Source organism: Neomonachus schauinslandi, chromosome 14 (genome assembly GCF_002201575.2).
Source record: "Neomonachus schauinslandi chromosome 14, ASM220157v2, whole genome shotgun sequence".
Classification (NCBI taxonomy): Eukaryota; Metazoa; Chordata; class Mammalia; order Carnivora; family Phocidae; genus Neomonachus; species Neomonachus schauinslandi.
This window is the reverse complement of record NC_058416.1, coordinates 36,006,206-36,024,506: the sequence shown is the minus strand read 5'-3', so window position 1 is coordinate 36,024,506 and position 18,301 is coordinate 36,006,206. Positions and strand designations below refer to the sequence as shown.

General features: G+C 43.8%; 1 protein-coding gene across 3 annotated transcripts in view; it reads left to right on the top strand.

The window, feature by feature from the left end:
- Window positions 1–18,301, top strand: part of FHOD3 (formin homology 2 domain containing 3) — a 454,219-nt gene that overhangs the window by 319,192 nt on the left and 116,726 nt on the right. Inside the window, exon 11 of one of the 3 annotated variants that reach the window (XM_021686310.1) lies at window positions 16,180–16,272. The exons of the other annotated variants lie outside the window; for them this stretch is intronic. Coding sequence (XP_021541985.1) covers window positions 16,180–16,272 — 93 coding nt within the window. The remainder of the gene's footprint in view (window positions 1–16,179; window positions 16,273–18,301) is intronic. 3 annotated transcript variants of the gene reach the window in all.

Here is an 18,301-nt window from a genome sequence, read left to right as displayed (position 1 = left end):
TCACACCATCGCCAGCACTGGGTATTAGGAGTTGTTCAGAAGTTTAGTACTTTTGAAGAGTGAAATGTGGTGCCTCAGCATTTCACTGTGTACTTTTTGATTACTATTAAGGTTGTTCGTCTTTAATTGCTTCATTGGATGTTGAAATTTCCTGAATATTGCCTGTTTATATCCTCGGCTCATTTGTGTCCTGAATGGTTTGTCCATTTTAATTGATGAGCAGCTACTCTATTTTAATACAGAAATTTTCAGATACAAAAGCAGATAGAATGTAAGCATCCTTTATATGTTATAGATAATAATTTTTGACAACTATGTCACAAATATTTTTTCCTTGTCTATTAAATATCTTTCCACTTCTGATATCTCTTGGTGTGTGCATAAAATATATTGCTAGGGTGTCCAATTTGTTAGTCTCTTCCTGTGTAGTTTTTAGGTGGCATGCTTATTCAGGAAAGTGTATCCTCCTTCTAACCAGCCTCTACATTGTCTGGGGAGGATGTTTGGCTATTCCTCCTTCACTATGTAGGAGATAGGCAGTGATCTCAGGAGCCAGCACATATGGAGCATTTACTTTGTGCTCACTGTTGTGCTGAGCAGTTCTGCATGTATTGTGAATTATATGAAGAGAGTGGTAGAATCTTCCCCTTTTGACAGGTGAGGAAACTGAGGCACAGAGGTTAAAGAGCAGGCCCCAGATCTCACAGGTGTTGAGTTTGAACCCATTCATTCCTAGTCCAGAGCATGTGCTCAGAACCAAATATCCCTGGGTCTATGCTCTGAACCTACAGAATGTGCTCAACAGTAACAACTTTTTCTGTTTTGAGGATGAATCAGATTTGTTGAAAAAGCAAAAAATTCAGAGCAAATATTTACTGTGACTTGGTAATCCTAATGAGCTGTATTGTTTATAGTCACTGTTAGATTTTGGTCTTGAGATAATCGCACTGATTTGCTTGTTTTTCTCAAAAATTGGCACTGGAGACTATTCCTGAGGAGTTCTGAAAGTGTTCAGAGCAATATAACTGCAACATTGGAACAAGCCTTCCTCGTTTATTGTAACTAAGCAGCTATTATCTTGTGCTAGAGGAAGGAAGGAAGGAAGGCATAGGAACAAATTCATCTGGGTGAGAGGAAGCCACAGTTAACAATGATCAGAGGCTAGGCTGTCCTCACCTTTTGGAGGCTCATACCTGGTGTTTACCAATTAGTGGCCCGGTGGGTGGTGGGAGCCAAGCCTCGGAGCTGAGCCTCAGAGTGGGAGCTGGAGGCAGGCAATTGGAGAGGGAGTTGTTTTCTATTTTCCTGCAGAAGTAGGAAGGGCTGTTGGCTCCCCTCCACCAGCCACAGGAACCAGTGGGCAAAGGGGAGCCTAATTATGAAAACATTAGCAGGGTGGGCAAGCTCATCTTCCCATATTTTGACGGGAAGAGGCGTGTTTGCCTGCTGAGTTCTAGGGCAGTGCATCGCTCTCTGGTCTGTCTCACACCTGGTCCACAGGACTTCATGGCCAGGGGTCACAGAATTCTCAGCCGGTTAGTTGCAGGGTCAGTAGCAGAAATAGCAGACTAGTCCTAGCTCTCTCCTCTTGGAAACAGCAATGAACAACGGATTGACGGGCAAAGAGCATGAGACGAGTAGATGTTGTATAATTGGTGTTAACCCGCGAGATCTACAACTCGGTGACTTGCTCAGTCCTGGCTCCTGGAGGAAGGTTTGGCCCAAGTGCAGTAAAGGAGCAGCCACTGAGGTGGCTGAGAGCACAGGGTAGCTCTTCACAGCCTCGGACTGAGCTTCTTTGCCAGGCTTGGCCTTGGTCTTCTCCCCCGTAAACCCACGATGATGCTACCTCTTTAATAGTGTGGTGGGTGATTTAAGAGAGGCAGCACAAATGTGTGCTTAGCTCACTGTTGTTATTACAGTCACTCCATGCCCTGGAGCTTTCCTGGGTTTTGTTCTATTAAAGAAGGTAATTGTTAAATAAATACGGATGCGAGCTGGAGAGAAGATTGTGTGCCCTGGCATAAACATGCTAGAGGATTTCACAACAGCCAGATTAACAACCGCTGGTACCCTGAGCAGCAAGTGACTACCAGGAAGATTTATCTGATGGCAAATGATTTGTTATAAATGGGATTCACCGACAAGGGATGTGACCTTGTGAGGTAGGTATGATTGGAATACAGCCAGTGACTCAGAGTTACCATCTGGTGTCCGAGAGGCTCTTTCTGGTTTCCTGAGTATTGAATAGTAAGGGGGTGGACAGGAGGGGAGAGTGCTGGGGGGTAAAGGGGAGTGAGCTTGGAACTGGTAGAATCCAGAAAAGGCAGAGGCATTGAAACCCGAGAAAGAGGTGGCTTTGCAAAGCTCCTTCTGATTTCTGGGGCGGGATCTCTGGTTTCTCAAAATTTCACTGTGACTGGATTGCAGATTTCTTGGGGGTTTGGACTTTGCTGCCTTTTTTTAACGTGAAGTATAATTGACATACTATATTATATTAGTTCCATGTGCACAACATAGTGATTCGACTGACATTTGTATACACTTGGAGCTTTGCCGAATTGAATTTGGGGATCTTTCTAGGTTCTGAAGAAATCGGTAACATTTTATCCTTAAAACTGAGCAGAGCTACCAGTGAATTTTGAAGTGACGTGTGATCAGGGTGGCATGCCCATGAGACCACTCGGAAGAGCAGAGAGCAAGTGGTAACAGGCTGGGAGAGGGCCTGACTCAGGCAGTGGCCGGGAGAGTGGCAAGTAGGAGCAGCTGAGGAGATAGGGAGGGCATTATTTGCAGGACGGTGACTGGATTTTATGGTGATAAAAAAGAGTCTGGGTGATTCCCAGGCAGCCACTGGCCCAGCATCATGGGGTGGCTGTCCGGCCACTTTGCAAGCTTTGGGCATTAAGTGTTGAGTGTCAGTGGGTCACAAGTACAACTTCCCCTAGTAAACTCTACAGACATTTCTGGAACTCAGGTACATGTAGGTGATGGTTGAAGTCTAGGCTTAAACGCCATAACCCGGGGAGAAACCAAGTGAGAGGAGCAGTGACTAGATAAAGCCCTGGAAAGCAAAGTGTAGGCTCATCATCTTGTGAAGTGCTGGAACCGAGAAGCTCCCTTACTTGCCAAGTCAATGAACCTTGAAATCGGTCGTCTTCAAGTGTGAATATTTTCAAGCTAGAGTGGCCCGCCTTGGTGTGCTGTTTCAGAAAGAGACAGCCTTTACTGGGAGAGCCTAGTGAGCACATTTCAAAGAGAAGGAAAAGTTCTCATTTCTCATTAAATCTTTGACTTGCTCTGGGAATTTTCTTTCAGTGTCCAGCCTGCTTCCCCTTGACCCATGCAAACAGCACATTTCCTATAATGTGCACCTTCCCCTCCATGTTCTGGATGTTCAAAGCCCTTTCTGGAGAAGCCTGATTTTCCTTGTAGTCTGTGCTGGTGAGGGTATGGGTGGTCCTTCTGGAGTGTGAGCCTCTCTCTCTCTGTCTCCTGCGATTCCCAGGATGCCTTTGGACATGGAGTGGAGGCTTTCTAATGGTTACTGAGTGAGCTGTTTGGATCCGGTCATGCAAGGAGGAATGTGATTACCTTTGCTTGACAAGAGTCTGTGGAGGAAGCTTGGTGTGGTAACTCTTCACTCATAAAGGCTGAGTGAACAGGGAAATAAAACTCTGAAAACGTAGGCTGAAGTGGCCAAATCAGACCTGGTGGAAAAAGAAAGAGTGGTCAGAGATGCAGCTGGTAAAGCATTTTACAAAGGAGCCTTTTGGGAATAGGCTTTGGAAGTTGAAGGGGACAGGCCCAAAGAGAGAGGGAGAGCCGGCCTGATGGCATTGTTGTCTCACAGCACGTGCTCAGCACACGGACCATGATCACAGAAGCATCGGATTCATGTTGAAAAAATCTTTATTTCTGAGCGAGGTCATAATTAACATGGAGTATAGTCGTGGTCCAAATATGTTGCATGGTGCCCTGCACTGCATCTCCTCCTGGTGGGATGGGACCTTGGTGGGATGAGCAAGGGGTGACAGCCAGCAGACTCACTGTGCACATGAATGCAGTGAGAAGAGACATTGGTGTTCAGGAAGGAATCTGGAAGAAGGAAGGATTAATGGCTTCTTCTAGTCCTTACATAGAAAAGGCTTTTTTTTTTTTTTTTTCCCCTCTGCAGAGAAATGATCATAGCAGAGGTAGCATAGCATAGAGGTTAGGGGCTTGGATGCTAGAGTTGGACTACTTGGATTCAGATCCTGGCTTGCTTACTAGCTCTGTGACTCTGGGGAAACTCCTTAACCACTCTGTGCCTCAGCTCCTCATCTATGAATGGAGTAATACTAGTACCTACCTCAGCGGCTCCTGTGAGAATTCAAGGAGTAAACCGGGTAAAGTGCTAAGCATGAGAATGCCCCACAGAGAATATATTAAGTAACTAGAATAAATGAGTGACTGCAGGTGCCTACCTCCACCCCAGTAGATCCTGCTTTCCTCGGAGCAGAGGCAGAGCCCAGCCAAGAGGGAAGCCAGCCTTGCCCACTGAGAGTGCCCTGGAGAATTCAAGGAAGCCTGGGCACATCTGGGACAGGTATCTGCAGCCTAAATGCCTTTTGATGATCGTGATAGAGCATGCTTCCCAAAGACGCAAGAACTCAGAGAGGAATTCAGAGACACTTATATCACACTTTAGGAATATTCAACTATGGTATTCACATTGCCCCAGAGAAATAATTTCATTCCTGAGAGGTTTGGTGGTGTTCCCCCCCCCCCCCCCCCAAACTGTGTGGTTCTGGTTTTATAAACATGAGATTAAAATGGCTAGAGATGAGCCCCCATGAGGAAGTGGACCGGTCAGAGCCCGCTGCCTGCTGGCATCTATCTCGGAGAGGTCTTGGATGGGACAGGGTATGAGGGGAACAGAGGGTGTAGTGACCCGTATCAGCAGCAGACCTCCAGGCTGAAACCAATACTGACTTACTGGACTTGAGAAGATACTGAAAAAGTTTTTTTTTTTTTTTTTTTTTTACCTGTATCAAGCTTTATAAAGCTGCCTTTGAAATAGAAAGGTAAATAATTTTGATCATGGAATGGGGAAAAAAAAAACAAGCAAAGATGAGGTACTTCTGTGTTTGTAAAAACATGGCTGGGGCTTGGGTCCACATCATGATAGCTCGTGTCTGTAAGTCAATGAGCAAGCCACCAAACCTCTGGAAGAGAAAGCCCCCAGTCCTGAGCATCTCATTTCAGAGTGACTTCACCTTGATAGACTTCTTAATATTGACATTCTTGAGCCTTGATATTAGGGTGACTGCTTTGAGTTTGTGGCAGAAGGAAAGCAAAATCCTATTCATTCATTCATTCATTCATTCATTCATTATTCATCTAGCTCCTATATTCTTGTATCTACCACATTCTTGGTTCTGAGATATAATGGTGAAAATGACCCTTAGGAAGCCTCAGACGGTGTGTGCATAAATAGTGTAGTAAATAAATATGTGCAGCTTTGGAAGAGGGCTTTTGAAGGAAGGAAACAGGGCTGGGCGGTAGAGTGTAACAGGAATAGGAGGATATACCCCCGAGGAGAACTTGCAGAAGGGCACAAAGCTATGGGCAGGGATTTCATTACAGTATCATTTATAAGAGCAAAGAATTGGGGAATGGCTAGCTAAGGAGAGCATGGAATAGACATATTATGGAATGCGACCAGCAGCTATAAGAAATGTACCCTACCAGAAGTACTAACGTTCTTGCTCTATCAGTTGCTGTATAAAAAGATTATAGGATAATATATGTTTAAATTTTCTTTTAATCTGGAAATTTACCCACCAGATTTATAGCAGTGGTTATCTCTGATCAAAGGGAACTTAACTTTTATCAGTAGTCTTAGACTTTTTTGAAGGAAGCATGTATTCCTGTAATTACATATTCATTTTTAAAAGGTCCTTTAGAAAAAAGGAGAGTGGGATGGGAGTGGTCCAAGACATCTCCTCAGGCAGTTAGCCTGAATCCTGGAAGATGAGAAGAACTCCCTGGGCTGAGGGAATGCCGTGTTCAGTGGCAAGGGAGGAGGGGTCTTGATGTCCCCGGGTAACAAATAGGGGTCTCAAGAGACAGGGTTGTGGAGCATGGACTGGGGACGCAGTTGCCACAGAGATGAGATGAGGTTGCGTAGCAAGCAGGTTACGTCCTGCAGGACCTTGGAAACCATGGCATGGAGTCTGGTGGTTATTTGACATGCGAGGTTAGCCATGCGCCTCTGGGGAGGTGCCGGTCTTCCTTGTGGGGATCAGACTGGAGGTGAGGAAACGTGGACACTGGGAGGCTGGGTGGTAGCTCCTGATGCAGAACTACTGAAAACCATTGGTACCGTGGACTCGGGCAGTGGTTCTCAACCCCGTGGAGCGCTGGAAATAAGCTGTGATCAGACCACATCTCAGAATGGTGGAATACAGTTTCTGGAGGAACTTTAGAGTGACTTCAGTTGGGATACAATTTTAAAATCCTGTATCTCAAGGGGGAGGATCGCTGGGCTGGCGGTTGCTGTGCGCCGTGGAGAATTTGAGGCCCGCACTGGAGAAAGAATCCTCACTGCTGGATCTCCCTCCTGGACCAGGCCGAGCCCCAAACCGGGACGCTATGGGGACTGTGTGGCTTTGCATGGGCAGCACGTGGACTGCTGGCCCGCGTCCAGTTCCTCTGGTGACGGTGCTTGCAGATAATTCTGGCCCTTTGCTGCTCTCTTTTCCCTTCCTATTGTGTCCTTTTCATACAGTTCCTTCTTCATTGGCATTTTCACCAGCAGATGGCCAGTGAAGTAGAAAGCAAATGTCACCCACACAAGTCCATGTGGTTACTGTTGGTAGTTTGGAGGCATGACTTGAGGGGATAGAAAATAGAAAATGAGGTTGTTGAGAAAAACCCCGGATGAAATATAAGATTTGAGGTTTATCTTCAGCTGTTAATTATCTGTACTTTATTACCATATTAAGAGTGGACTCTGGTGGGTTCAAGTCTAAAGCATGTGAAAGGGCAATTAGAATTCTTGAAGCAAACCGAATCATGAGTTATAAAGGTATTACTGCACACAAACTCTGAAACACGTTGGCTTCCTCGTGGTGGTTGCGTTTGGTATCTGGTTCCTAAAGACACACATATCCTGTTTCTTTGATTTATAACTAAAAGTTTTTCACTCTTTAGTATACTTCTCTTCCCATTTGTGAAAAACAGAATGTGTGTAAGAGGGGCCATTATATGACATTTAAAATTAAGCTTGACCAGTAAACATGTATTAGACTAGTAGTTGCACAAGTTCTGGAAATGGGAGAGCTTGTCTAATGCCCACACAATTTTGTGTCTTCAGCTGTCATAGACCACCAGAGCTGGAAGCTCCCAACCTCCTGTTCCACTTTATCATATGACTGAGATAAGTAGGAAGCCAAGCCAGACCCAGGGCAGGGCTGTTTTTAACCTCTGGAGGCCGCCATCTTGAAACCTCAGCCTGGGACTTGGTATCCGTCCATTTCCAAAAGCTCATAGAGAATTCCAGTCTCCCTTTTCCTAGTTTCACTTCTCTCCTAGATCTCTAAGGGACACTTAACACAATTTACTAGTATCTGTGGCTTAGAGTAAGTTTTTTTTTTTTTTTTTTTAAACATAAAATCAAAGTACACACGAAGTAGTGAGATGCCTCACTAGTCTCTCTAGTTATCATTGGATTGATTTGCTTGGCACCTGAATTACCTTTACACCTGAATTAGCTGCAACCTAGCTAATGTATCTTTTCCTGTTGCTGCTTAAACTCTGTAGGTTGGAATTCCGTAATATTAAACTACTCCATGTTTTCAGCAGAAAGAACGTGTTGGATCCATTAGTATTTTCTTCTAAAACAGAATAACAAGATAATGGCTTATGCATTAAGATTCTGGCCAGTAGTCCACTTCTTAGATATATTCGGTATCCATGGCCTGTGCTTCATACTCCTTCTAAACTTTGCAGGCTATGGGGACAATAAATACTTTCCTGTCTAAATTTGGGTTCTCACCATGGAAACATCAGAACAACAGCTGGGCTCGGTTTAAATGTCTTTTCATTCTCTTGGCTGGCAAAAATCTTTTAAGGGAAATTTTTTTTTAATTTGGTGGATAATAAAACTATTTTTGACTGAAATCACTGCTTCACTTGGTCAGATATATGTCTTAACTGATTAAGATCCCTAATTGGAAGTTTTCAAATCTCACCTTGGCCCTTGGTAACCTAGAAACAGTCTTAAAGTTAACAGAGAGTGTGAGTCACTGCAAAGCTGAATCCGAAGTGGTTTAAGTATTCGTTAACACAGGGTGATGCAAACGGAGCCAAGGGATGCTTTCTCTGTCATAAATTTAACAAAACATTTCTATGAAATATATTTTCATCTAATTTTGATAAGTCATGCACATTTTACAGAACTAAATGAAGCGTGTAAAATATATGCGTTTTATCTAAACCTGAAGACAGAGCTTTCTAGTTAATTGCCACAAATGCCATACCAGTATCAAGTGTCATACTTAGGTCAAGACGCTGATCTCCTCAAGGCAACCAGGCAGGTCTGGAGTAACTGGGGCCCGGAAGCAGCCTCATCCATTATTCTAGTGTGTTGTGTATCAGATTGTCAGTGCTGTGCGGGAAGAGGATTGAGAAGCAAAGTGCAGGAGACAGTTGCTTAGAAGGGCAGTGCAGTGATGACAGAGTGATAAAACCAGTGGAGATTTGCTTTGGTTTCATCAGGTAGGCTGGCTGGTAGAAAGGACGCAAGCCTGGCTATCAGGAGATCAGAGTTCTTCCTGGCAGGTTGTGTGATCTTGCCCTCTCTGGACCTCATCTTTCTTATCTGCAACATGGGAGGTCTCTAAGGCCCTATCTCAGTTCTTGCCAGTCTTGTTTCTTGACCACCCTTAGCAGGTGCCTCCGTGCTGAGCATCATGCTAGGTCCACAGTGCCAAAGAACTGCAACAGTCAGCAGGTATTTACTGGTTGTCCCTGGGGGCTGGATCCGCTGGAGAAACAGCTGGAGGAATAACTCCAGGCAGGGGAATGGCTTCTGCGGGGGGGGACCCTGTAGCTGAAATATGCCAGCATTGGGCAGATAGATCAACAGACCCATTAAGACTGGGGAGGGAGGTTTAGGAAGGGAGAGTGAGAGATGAAGTTGGAGAGATGGTAGAGGGAGTTAAGAGTATTAGCTGAGCAAATTGGGTTGATCCTAAGGTTTGAGTAGAGGAATGTCATGCGCAAATGCCCATCTTCTCCTCTGGTCAGTTCCTCCTCAGCCTTCCAGGTTTTGCTCCAACAGCAAAACTTTGTGGAAGTCTCGCTTTCTAGGCCAGTCCCCAGCGGAATACTTCCTGGTACAATTCGTTGTATAATGTCTTGCTCCACCACGGGCCTGTAAACTCCAAGGGTAGGAACCAGAGTCTTGCATAAAATAAATGCTCAATAAATATTTGTTGGATAAAGGGAATGAGATAAAGTAGACTTTTTTGCTTTTGAAAAAACGGTCATTAGTTATGGGAAATCTCTATATCACCTGCTCAGTTTTGCTGTGAACCTAAAACCGCTCTGAGAAAAACCTATTATAAAAATCCCAGTTGTACACTGTTGGATCAATCATAATCCTCGGTTTATGGTGTATTGTCGTTGTTGGTCCATGTGTGGCCCTCTCCTCATTTGTTTTTATATAAAATTTACTTACTGATACATAAAAACATCAATGAGAATATGGCCTAGGTAAAAAACCAGAGCATGTCCCCTAACCTACACTTATCCATGTGCTTCCATGTTTCGCATCTCTGTGCCTGGATAACCAACACTCTCAAATATTATTTATCATTGTCTTTATGTGTTTGTTGTTTTATAGTATTATCAAACACACATGTATAACTAAACCCATTATATAGTTCTGCCTTTTTGAGCTTTTAGAAAGTATATCCTATTGTGTGCTCCTTCTTACACTTGCTTTCTCCACATTACATATCTAATGTTCATCCATATCATCATGTGAAGCTGACCATCATCTCTTTTTCACCGCTTGGACTATACCTCAATCTGTTTACCATTTTTCTTGTTGGTGAGCATCTGCTGAGCATTTGGGTTGTTTCCATTTCTTGGCAATTACAAGCAGTGCTGCTGAGGATATTTTTAGACTCCTATCTTGGTGCATGAGTGTTTCAGTATCTCTAGGGAGGGTTTCTCAATGTTGGCACTACTGACATTTTGGACTGAATTCTTCTTTGTTGTGGAGGACTGTCCTGCACATTGCAGGATGTTTAGCAGCATCCTTGACCTCTACCTGCTTGATGACGACAGCACCCCCTCCCCAGCTGTGACAACAGAAGTATCTCTGTTGACAAATGTCCCTTGGGGGGGAGTGAATCACCCTAGGTCAGAAGCATTGCTCTGGGGTATAGCAGTGCCATCTAGCAGTGGCATTTCTGGGTCACGATACGGGTGTTTGACTTTACATGATAGCGCCAATTATTTTGCCAAAGTTATTACACTGGTGCACACTCCTGTCAGCAATATGCGAGTCAGTTGATCTACATTCTCTTCAGCACTTGGTGTTACCAGACTTCTTAATTTTTCCAAGTAGAGACAAGATGGTATCTCACTGTGGTCTTGATTTATATTTCCTGATTGATAGGTTAAAATATCTCTTCATAGAATTTTATTGGCCATGATCGTGTATTTTGCCCAATTTTATAGTTGTGTTTTTATTTCTCAAATATATCTTTGTATATTTTTGAGATGAGTTATGTCTATTAGATGTACTGAAATGCCTTCTCTGAATTCATTGCTTGACTTTTCCTCATCCGTACTATTTTGGTCTTAGAATATACTTTAACACTGTTTTAAATGTTTTTTTTTGTACTTTTGAAAGGTTCAGCAACATTCATGTTCCTTTTTGTTTGTCTTTTGAAGCCTAAGAAATGTGCCACCAGCCTGAGACCCCAATTTGGGAAGTAAAGTTGGCTTTGAAGGGAACTACACCCTGCAGAACTGGTCGGACTGTGGGCTTCTGGGTCTCTTTTCTAATATGGGAAGGGTGGCCTCCAGTCTGAGATTGCCTGTGGTGAAAAGGAAAGTGCCTGTTGAGTTCAGAGTAGACCTGTACGCTGGAGCAACTCCTTATCAGTTAAAAACAAAACACCCCTCATGGTATTTGAAAACCAAAGGCCAGAGACCCAGGATTCTTTCTGCATAAATGTAAACAAAATTATACTTTAAGAGAAAATTCAGCTGGGGGAAAAACAAAATTGTCTGAACAAATTCTTCATCTTAAATCCTATCAGCACAAAAGATTCTGTTTGACTAATTCATCATGGGCCAAAACTAAAATCAAGCAAAGAAAATCCTATGTACCATGAAGAGAGTATTTCTTTCTCCAGCCATTTGGATTACAGGGCAAGGTCAGTGCCTTGACTGTAGGGATCCCTGGAAGTGGGCCCTCCAAATAGGTCATTGTGCTGCCTGCCGTTGGTCCTGTCCCGTCACTCAGGATAGTAAAGCTATGCGCACACAAGTCATGTGACAGTTTGGCGCAGGATCAGCAGGTGTTGAGCACAAAGAGGATACAGTTTGGGATGTGGGTCAGGAGAGTGATCTTTAGACATCTGTGGGGCAACTATGCAGGAGAGAGAGGGATCAAAAAGTTTACAGAAGCAGAAGTTATAAATGGAAAAGTGTTGCTGTCTATCAGTGGTGTAGAATGCTTTGCAGAGTACTGTGTCCTCTTTTTTAGGGCATCAAACAGAGTTCTGAGTGTCCATTGGTGGGAGATGTTAGAGATTGCCTGAGAGGGGCCCAAAAAGGCGTGGTGATGTTGTTGATGATGGCCGAGAGCTACAACAAACTGATTTGTCCGCCCTACGCCAAGCCCTTTCAAAGTGCTCTTACCCAAAAAAAAGGTGCTTTTACATATGAATGCAACCCTCCTACAACTTGTAGGTACTGTTATCATCCCATGTAGGGGTGAGGAACATGGGACCCAAAGTCAACATAGCAGTAAGTGGTGGAGCTGGAGTACAACCCCGGCAGCCTGGCTCTGAGCATCTCCATCTAGCCGACTTTGCTTCTGATGACTTCACCTCCTGGGGGAGCAAGTAAAATCAAGACGCTTTGGAGGGAGGGACTCAGTGTTCTGTTTTAAAGAAGAGAATCCCATTAGTTGTCAGGGTAGAGGGCATTCTTGGTAGACTAGAAGTAATAGCATCTGCACATTCCCACTCACGCTGAGTGAAGGGGGCATCAGGCTGAAGATGGAGGGAACAGTTTTTATCTGGGCTGCTGTTGCAGCAGGTGTGAGAAAAAAAGACTAAGGCTGATAGGGGGTGACGTGTGAGTGAAAGCTGTACCAGGCTCAGAAGGACAGGCGAGGTGTGTGGGTTTGCATCTGGTGGCATTACAGGAGGAATGCTGGCCTCCTTGTTTGTGACAGAGGTGCCCTTCAGTCCAGGTACGGGGCATGTAATCATTGGGTTTTGCCAATGCTTCTCTCCCCCTCTTCTGCCACATCTAATCAGTCGCCAAGTTCGGCCAAGTCTGCTTTCATCTTTTTCGGATCCCATCCCTTTTTCCTCACTGCGCTCCCTAATTCTTTATGAGGCTCGCACACCTCTGACTCCAGAACCTGACAAATACATTATAAGAAAGAGAAATTGCAGACCAATTTTTGCAGAAGATGTATGTAAAAAAAAATCATGATAAGATATTAACAAATAGAACCCAGCTGTATATAAAAAGAATAGTACAACAAAGTAGGGTTTATTCCTGGGATACAAGGTTGGTTTAATATTTTAAAAAAGCAGTCTTTGTAATTCATTGCTAATAGAAAAAGGGGAAAATCATAGGATTATCTTTTTATGTGAAAAAAAAAAAAAACCATTTGACGGAATTTGACATTCATTTATGATAAAAAAAACTCTTGGCAAATAAGGCAACTTTGATAAAGCATATCCACACAAAACTATGGCAAATCTCATGCATTTCCCTGATATCTGGAAAAAATAAAGGAATACTTAAATTCATCACTTCAATTTAATATCCTTTTGGAGTTCATAGCCAGGGTAATAAGGCAAGAAAGGCATGAGAATTTGAAAGCAATACGCACAACTGTCATTACTTACGGATGATATGATTGTCTACATAGGAAGTCTAAAAGAATCTATGTAGGAAGTATTACAGTCCATAAATTTGGAAAAGTTGCTATATACAAGGTAGACTTTTTAAAAAATTATACCATCGACAAATAGAAAATGAAGTTTAGAAATTGATAAATGTAACGTAGCATCAAAATTATACCAGAGATAAATTTAACAATAGGTATGTAGGATCTCTTCTGAAAAATTACCACACTCCTAGGAAATATTAAAGAAGGTTGGAATAAGATTAGATCTAAATAGAGACTATACCAGACTATGGTTTGAAAGACTCAATATGTAGATGTCAGTTCTGCAAATTTGTATATAAATTTAGTGTAATCCCAAACAGTAGTCCAGCAGGGTTTTTATGGAAATTGATAGGCTGATTCAAAATTCTCATAGAAATGCAAAGGGCTAAGGACTTAACACTAAACAATGTCAAGATCTGTCATAAAACTATAGTAAGTAAGATAGCAAGGTAGTCACACACAGAAAAATTCACCTCCCAAAACCCACAGGTATTTACCTGATTTATGATAATGATGATACTGATGTAGGGAAAAGAATGACCTTTTTACTAAATGATTCTGGGCCAGTTTATATCCATATCGAGGAACAATATGTCTAACACCTCACATGATCATGTACAAAAATCAATTCTGGGTGAATTGCAAATAGAAACATGAAAGGTAATAAGCTTTTAGAGGGATACACAGAGAATACCTTTAAGACCTTGGTGTAGGCAAAAAATTTTAAAACGGATGCAAAGGGCACTAACTATCAAAGAAAAAAGATAAATAGGACTTCATTAAGATTAAGGACTTTTCTTTATTAAAAGACACCGTGAAGTGAATCCAAAGGCAACCCACAGAGAGGGAAAGATTGTTGCAACACATTAAGTATGACAAAGGACTTGTACCCAAATTATATAAAGAACTCCTACAAATCAAAAAGAAAAATACGACCTGGGTTTTGAATAATGGGCAAAGTACTTATACTTCAAAAAGAGGATATCTAAATGGAGGACAACCTAAAAGTATGACAAAAGTGCCCAGCTTCACTAGTCATCAGGGAAAGCAAACTAAAACCACAGTGAAACGTTAATACAAACAGATTAGATGGACTAAAATAAAATAGACAAAAAAATGCCAAATCTTGGCAAGGATGTAGGATAGCCAGGATGCTCATATATTACAGGAATGTACATTTTAAAACACTGTTTACTAGTCTCTAATAAAGATGAACCCAAGCATAAATGACCCAGAAATGCCATTCCTAGATACGTACTGCATAATAATATATACATATATTTAATGAAAGACATATACTACAATGCTTATAATGGCCCTATTCAAAATAACCCCAGACTGAAAAGTGCCTGGTTATCATCAACAGTAGAATGGGTAACTAAATTGTGGTCTGTTCAGACAAGAGAGTATTATATAACAATGAGAATGAATCCTCTTCTGTGGCATATAACAACGTCGATGAATCTCCCAAATGTTATGTTGAACAAAAAAAGCTGGACATCATTGTTCCTTCTAGACAGAAGAAAAACCAGCCAGGCTAATCTCTGCTCTGAAGTGAGGTAGGGAAGGGAAGAAATTGGAAGGGAGCATTAAGGGACTACTGGTTATAAGGATGTGTTCATTTTGTGAGATGTCTGTGATTTGTGTACTATTCTGAATGTACTTCATACTTCAGTAGGAAGAGAAAACATGAGTGAAGGACAGTGGGGACAAAAGAGTTAAAGATCTTGGCAAAATGATGCCTGAGGTGGGGAAAGGTGGATTGGTGAGGACTGAAGGCAAGAAGGAGATGGTCACGTTGAGAAGGTAGAGGATAGAGCAGTTGAGCTCCAGTGGGAGGAGAGGAATGAGAGATGGGGCTGAGTGAGGGTTTGTGGTCGGGGGGGGGGGGGGAGGAAGTTTGGATGTAAGTTTTCCAAGGTGGACTGGTTCTGTCTGATGGTGAGATCCAGAGTGTGAGGGGCCGAAGTGAAAAAAGATAAAAAAGATAAAGGTCACTGGAGTTTAAGAACACAAAGGAAGGAGAAGACCACAGGGCCTGGGGTAGGTGTTCCGTGTGGAGCGTGACATGAGTCAGGTGTTGACAAGGGCTCAGAGCCCAAAGGAGGGTAATGATTCGGTTATCAAAGTCTGTACTCATGTAGCTGCAAGGACAAAACCCAAGTTAAACTGTCTTAAGTGCAAGTGAGAATTTATTATCTTCCATTGGTGAAAGGCTAGGGTAGAGCTTCAAAAGTACTGGATCCAGGTGTTAAAATTGTCATGGGATGGCTACCTGCACCCCCCCGCCCAACTCTGCTTTTCTTGGATTGGCCTTTAGTGACAGGCAGCCTTCCTCCACTCGTAGCTCCACAGTTCGGGTGCCCTTACGGTTACTCATCCCGGAAGGCACCCGAAGTCCCGGGGTGACACCGCTGACTCCACTCAGGACCATGTGTCCATGCTTGAAGTGGGAGTGGATCAGCCCCCTGTACCACGTTCCCTGGGGGCAAGGGAGTAGAAGGTAAAAACCGTGTCCCCCATGGAGGTAAGTGCCAGATTGGCCTGATCCCCGGTGGTCTCTAAGCCAGAGGGGTGCAGGGAAGTGAGGACTCGGTGCTCTCGGCAGGAGCGGGATGTCGCCAAGAGCACTCACGGCGTGACTCTGTGTGGAGGAGGCAGAGCGTGACAGAGCACCTGCCCGCGGCCAGAAGCTGCTCTGAACCGCGTGGTGCGGGAGGGGTGCAGGGCAGGGGCATCCGGCCCACCTGACATCGAAACTTGGCCTGTGCTGGATTAGTGTATCTCTACCCACGTTTAAATGTCCTCATCTCAGAACTGTCTCCTCTCGCCTAACGGACCGAGTGTGTGCTTTCCTTTTCAGCCAGCTGGAGTGTTGTGTTTTGTTTTGTTTTTTTGCTTCATCTCCCTGTTTGTCATGCTTATCTCGCTTTTCCATCTCGTGTCTGCGCATTTCTCTTTCCCTCGCCTTGTCTCAGGGAAGAGGAGAAGGAGGAAGAGGAACGGCCAGTCACGGAGCCCGATTCAGAAGAAGAGAGAGAGGACGATGCCCCCTGTCAGGGCAAGGACAGGTACCGAGCCTGGACCCTCCCAGGCTCCCACTAACAGCCCGAGGTTCCTTCCTAACAGATCGTTTGCAGCCACCTTTCAAAGACCTCCCTTCCTCACTGGCTCCCACTGGCAGTCTTTACCCTGAACACAGAGCCACAGAGTGACTAGTTTTGTGGAAACAGCTGAGCACGTGTTCATTAGAGAACTGCACTGTCCCTTCCTGACCTTGCTTTACGGAAAAAAAAAATCGCATAACTGGTTTTCTCCCTGCTGTTCCCTCCCTCATTAGTGCTTTGGCTTAGGTTGACACTGACTAGAAAGATGTTCATGTCTGCTCGGAAAATGTTAGTAACCCTTTCAGCATGGTAGGAAGGATAATTCCATGTGTCCCCTTCTTCCTACTAATTTTACCAATGTAACAGTTGCTAAAGTGTGTGGGTAACAACTATGTTAATGATGCAGGTTGGTTTTTTATCCAAATGGACAGGAGTACTTTTCACCCCATGCAGCCCAGAAAATTTTCCCATTATCTGTTTTCACCCTGAGCATAAGTACCATGATTCTGCAGCCTTTTGAAGGAGTTTACTGTCCTCTGCTAATACCTTTCAAGTATGCGTTCTTTCTATCTTCAGGCAGCGTTAATAGATACAGACACCTTGCAGATATTTTTTTAATTTTGTAGGTATTTTCCCAAAATGATGTGTTTATAAAAGATAAAAGTTGATCACCCGTAATTTCATCTTCTAACACTACACTGCAAATTGAATATTTTTACTGTTTTTCCACAAATAAGCAAAATCAAAGAGCTCTTGGATTAATTAGGATGAAACCTCTTTCTTACAAACTTCAAAATCAATGGGATTCCTTGCTGCTTGGCCTCTTTCTCCAGGCCACCAGTACACAGAAAAGGGGTCCGTTTGACGTGCTGAGACACCCGTCATTCCCAGGGGCCATGGAATCCTCTCTGATCCGACAAACTAGTGATTGTTTCCCTGCTTTGGAAATGTCTGGGAAGAAGCCAGCAGGGTGGGGGTGTGGAGAGAGGAAAAGAATGACCTGGTCACAAAAAGTGAGCCACCCATGTCAGAATGAGGGGGGAGAAAGATTGTCATTAGCCACAGCCCCTCACCTATGGGGAGCTGCCATGCCTGCGGGTAATGATACCCAGGGGTGCTCTGGGGAGGGAGGAAGTTTGGTTGATAGTCCCACCTTAGGTTGAAAATCAGCCACCGGAGATCCTGTAGACCCTCAATGAATACACTGGTTTGGCTCCATATGTACTCACACGTGCGTGGTCTGTCCCACCCACACAAACCCATCGCCCTCGGCTACTCTCATGGTACAGCACCTCGGACCAGAAGGAAGAATCTGGCTAGAAAGGGCAGCCTTCAAAGCATCCCTCTTGATGTTGTGCTGTCTTTACATAGGGTTGTTATTTCCACAGGTAGATGGTGGTTTATTGTTCTGAAGGTCTTTTTTCTATACGATCCGATGCCGGAGGCATCCTTGATCAAAATACAGTTAGGCTTTCAGGTTTTAGGAAATAAAGTGGTGCATATTTAACACTGGGGTATATTTAACTGCCATCCCCTCATCCAGCCAGGGGAACTGTTATGTCCCTGGCCCTCTATACAGAGGGAGCTCCGAATTTGAGGTAGAAAAGAAAACAGATCACGTCCCATTCCCGAATGGGCATGGCTGGGAGTCAAGTTCTCCGGGAGAAGGACCGTGGTTTTGAAAAATGCAGAGTTTAACAGAGATTCTGTGGTTTTAAGAGTGTACATCCAAAGATCTCAGTGGTGCAAATCCAGTCCTGTGAAAATGGAAAAGTTTTACAACTGTGGCAGAATTGGGCTGCCTGAAGGAGTCCAGATGTCTAGGGCTTAGTCGTAGAGGTGGGTGGTGGAGAAAGTGTGAAGTGGGCCAAATCTGACTTGAGTGTGCCAGTCCCTCTTTTCTGGCTGTTTGCATTCCCTCTCCTTTGTCCTTTTCCATCCCTGCTTTTGAGGAAGCACCTGAAAGCAGGGACCTAAAGGATGAGGCTTGGGG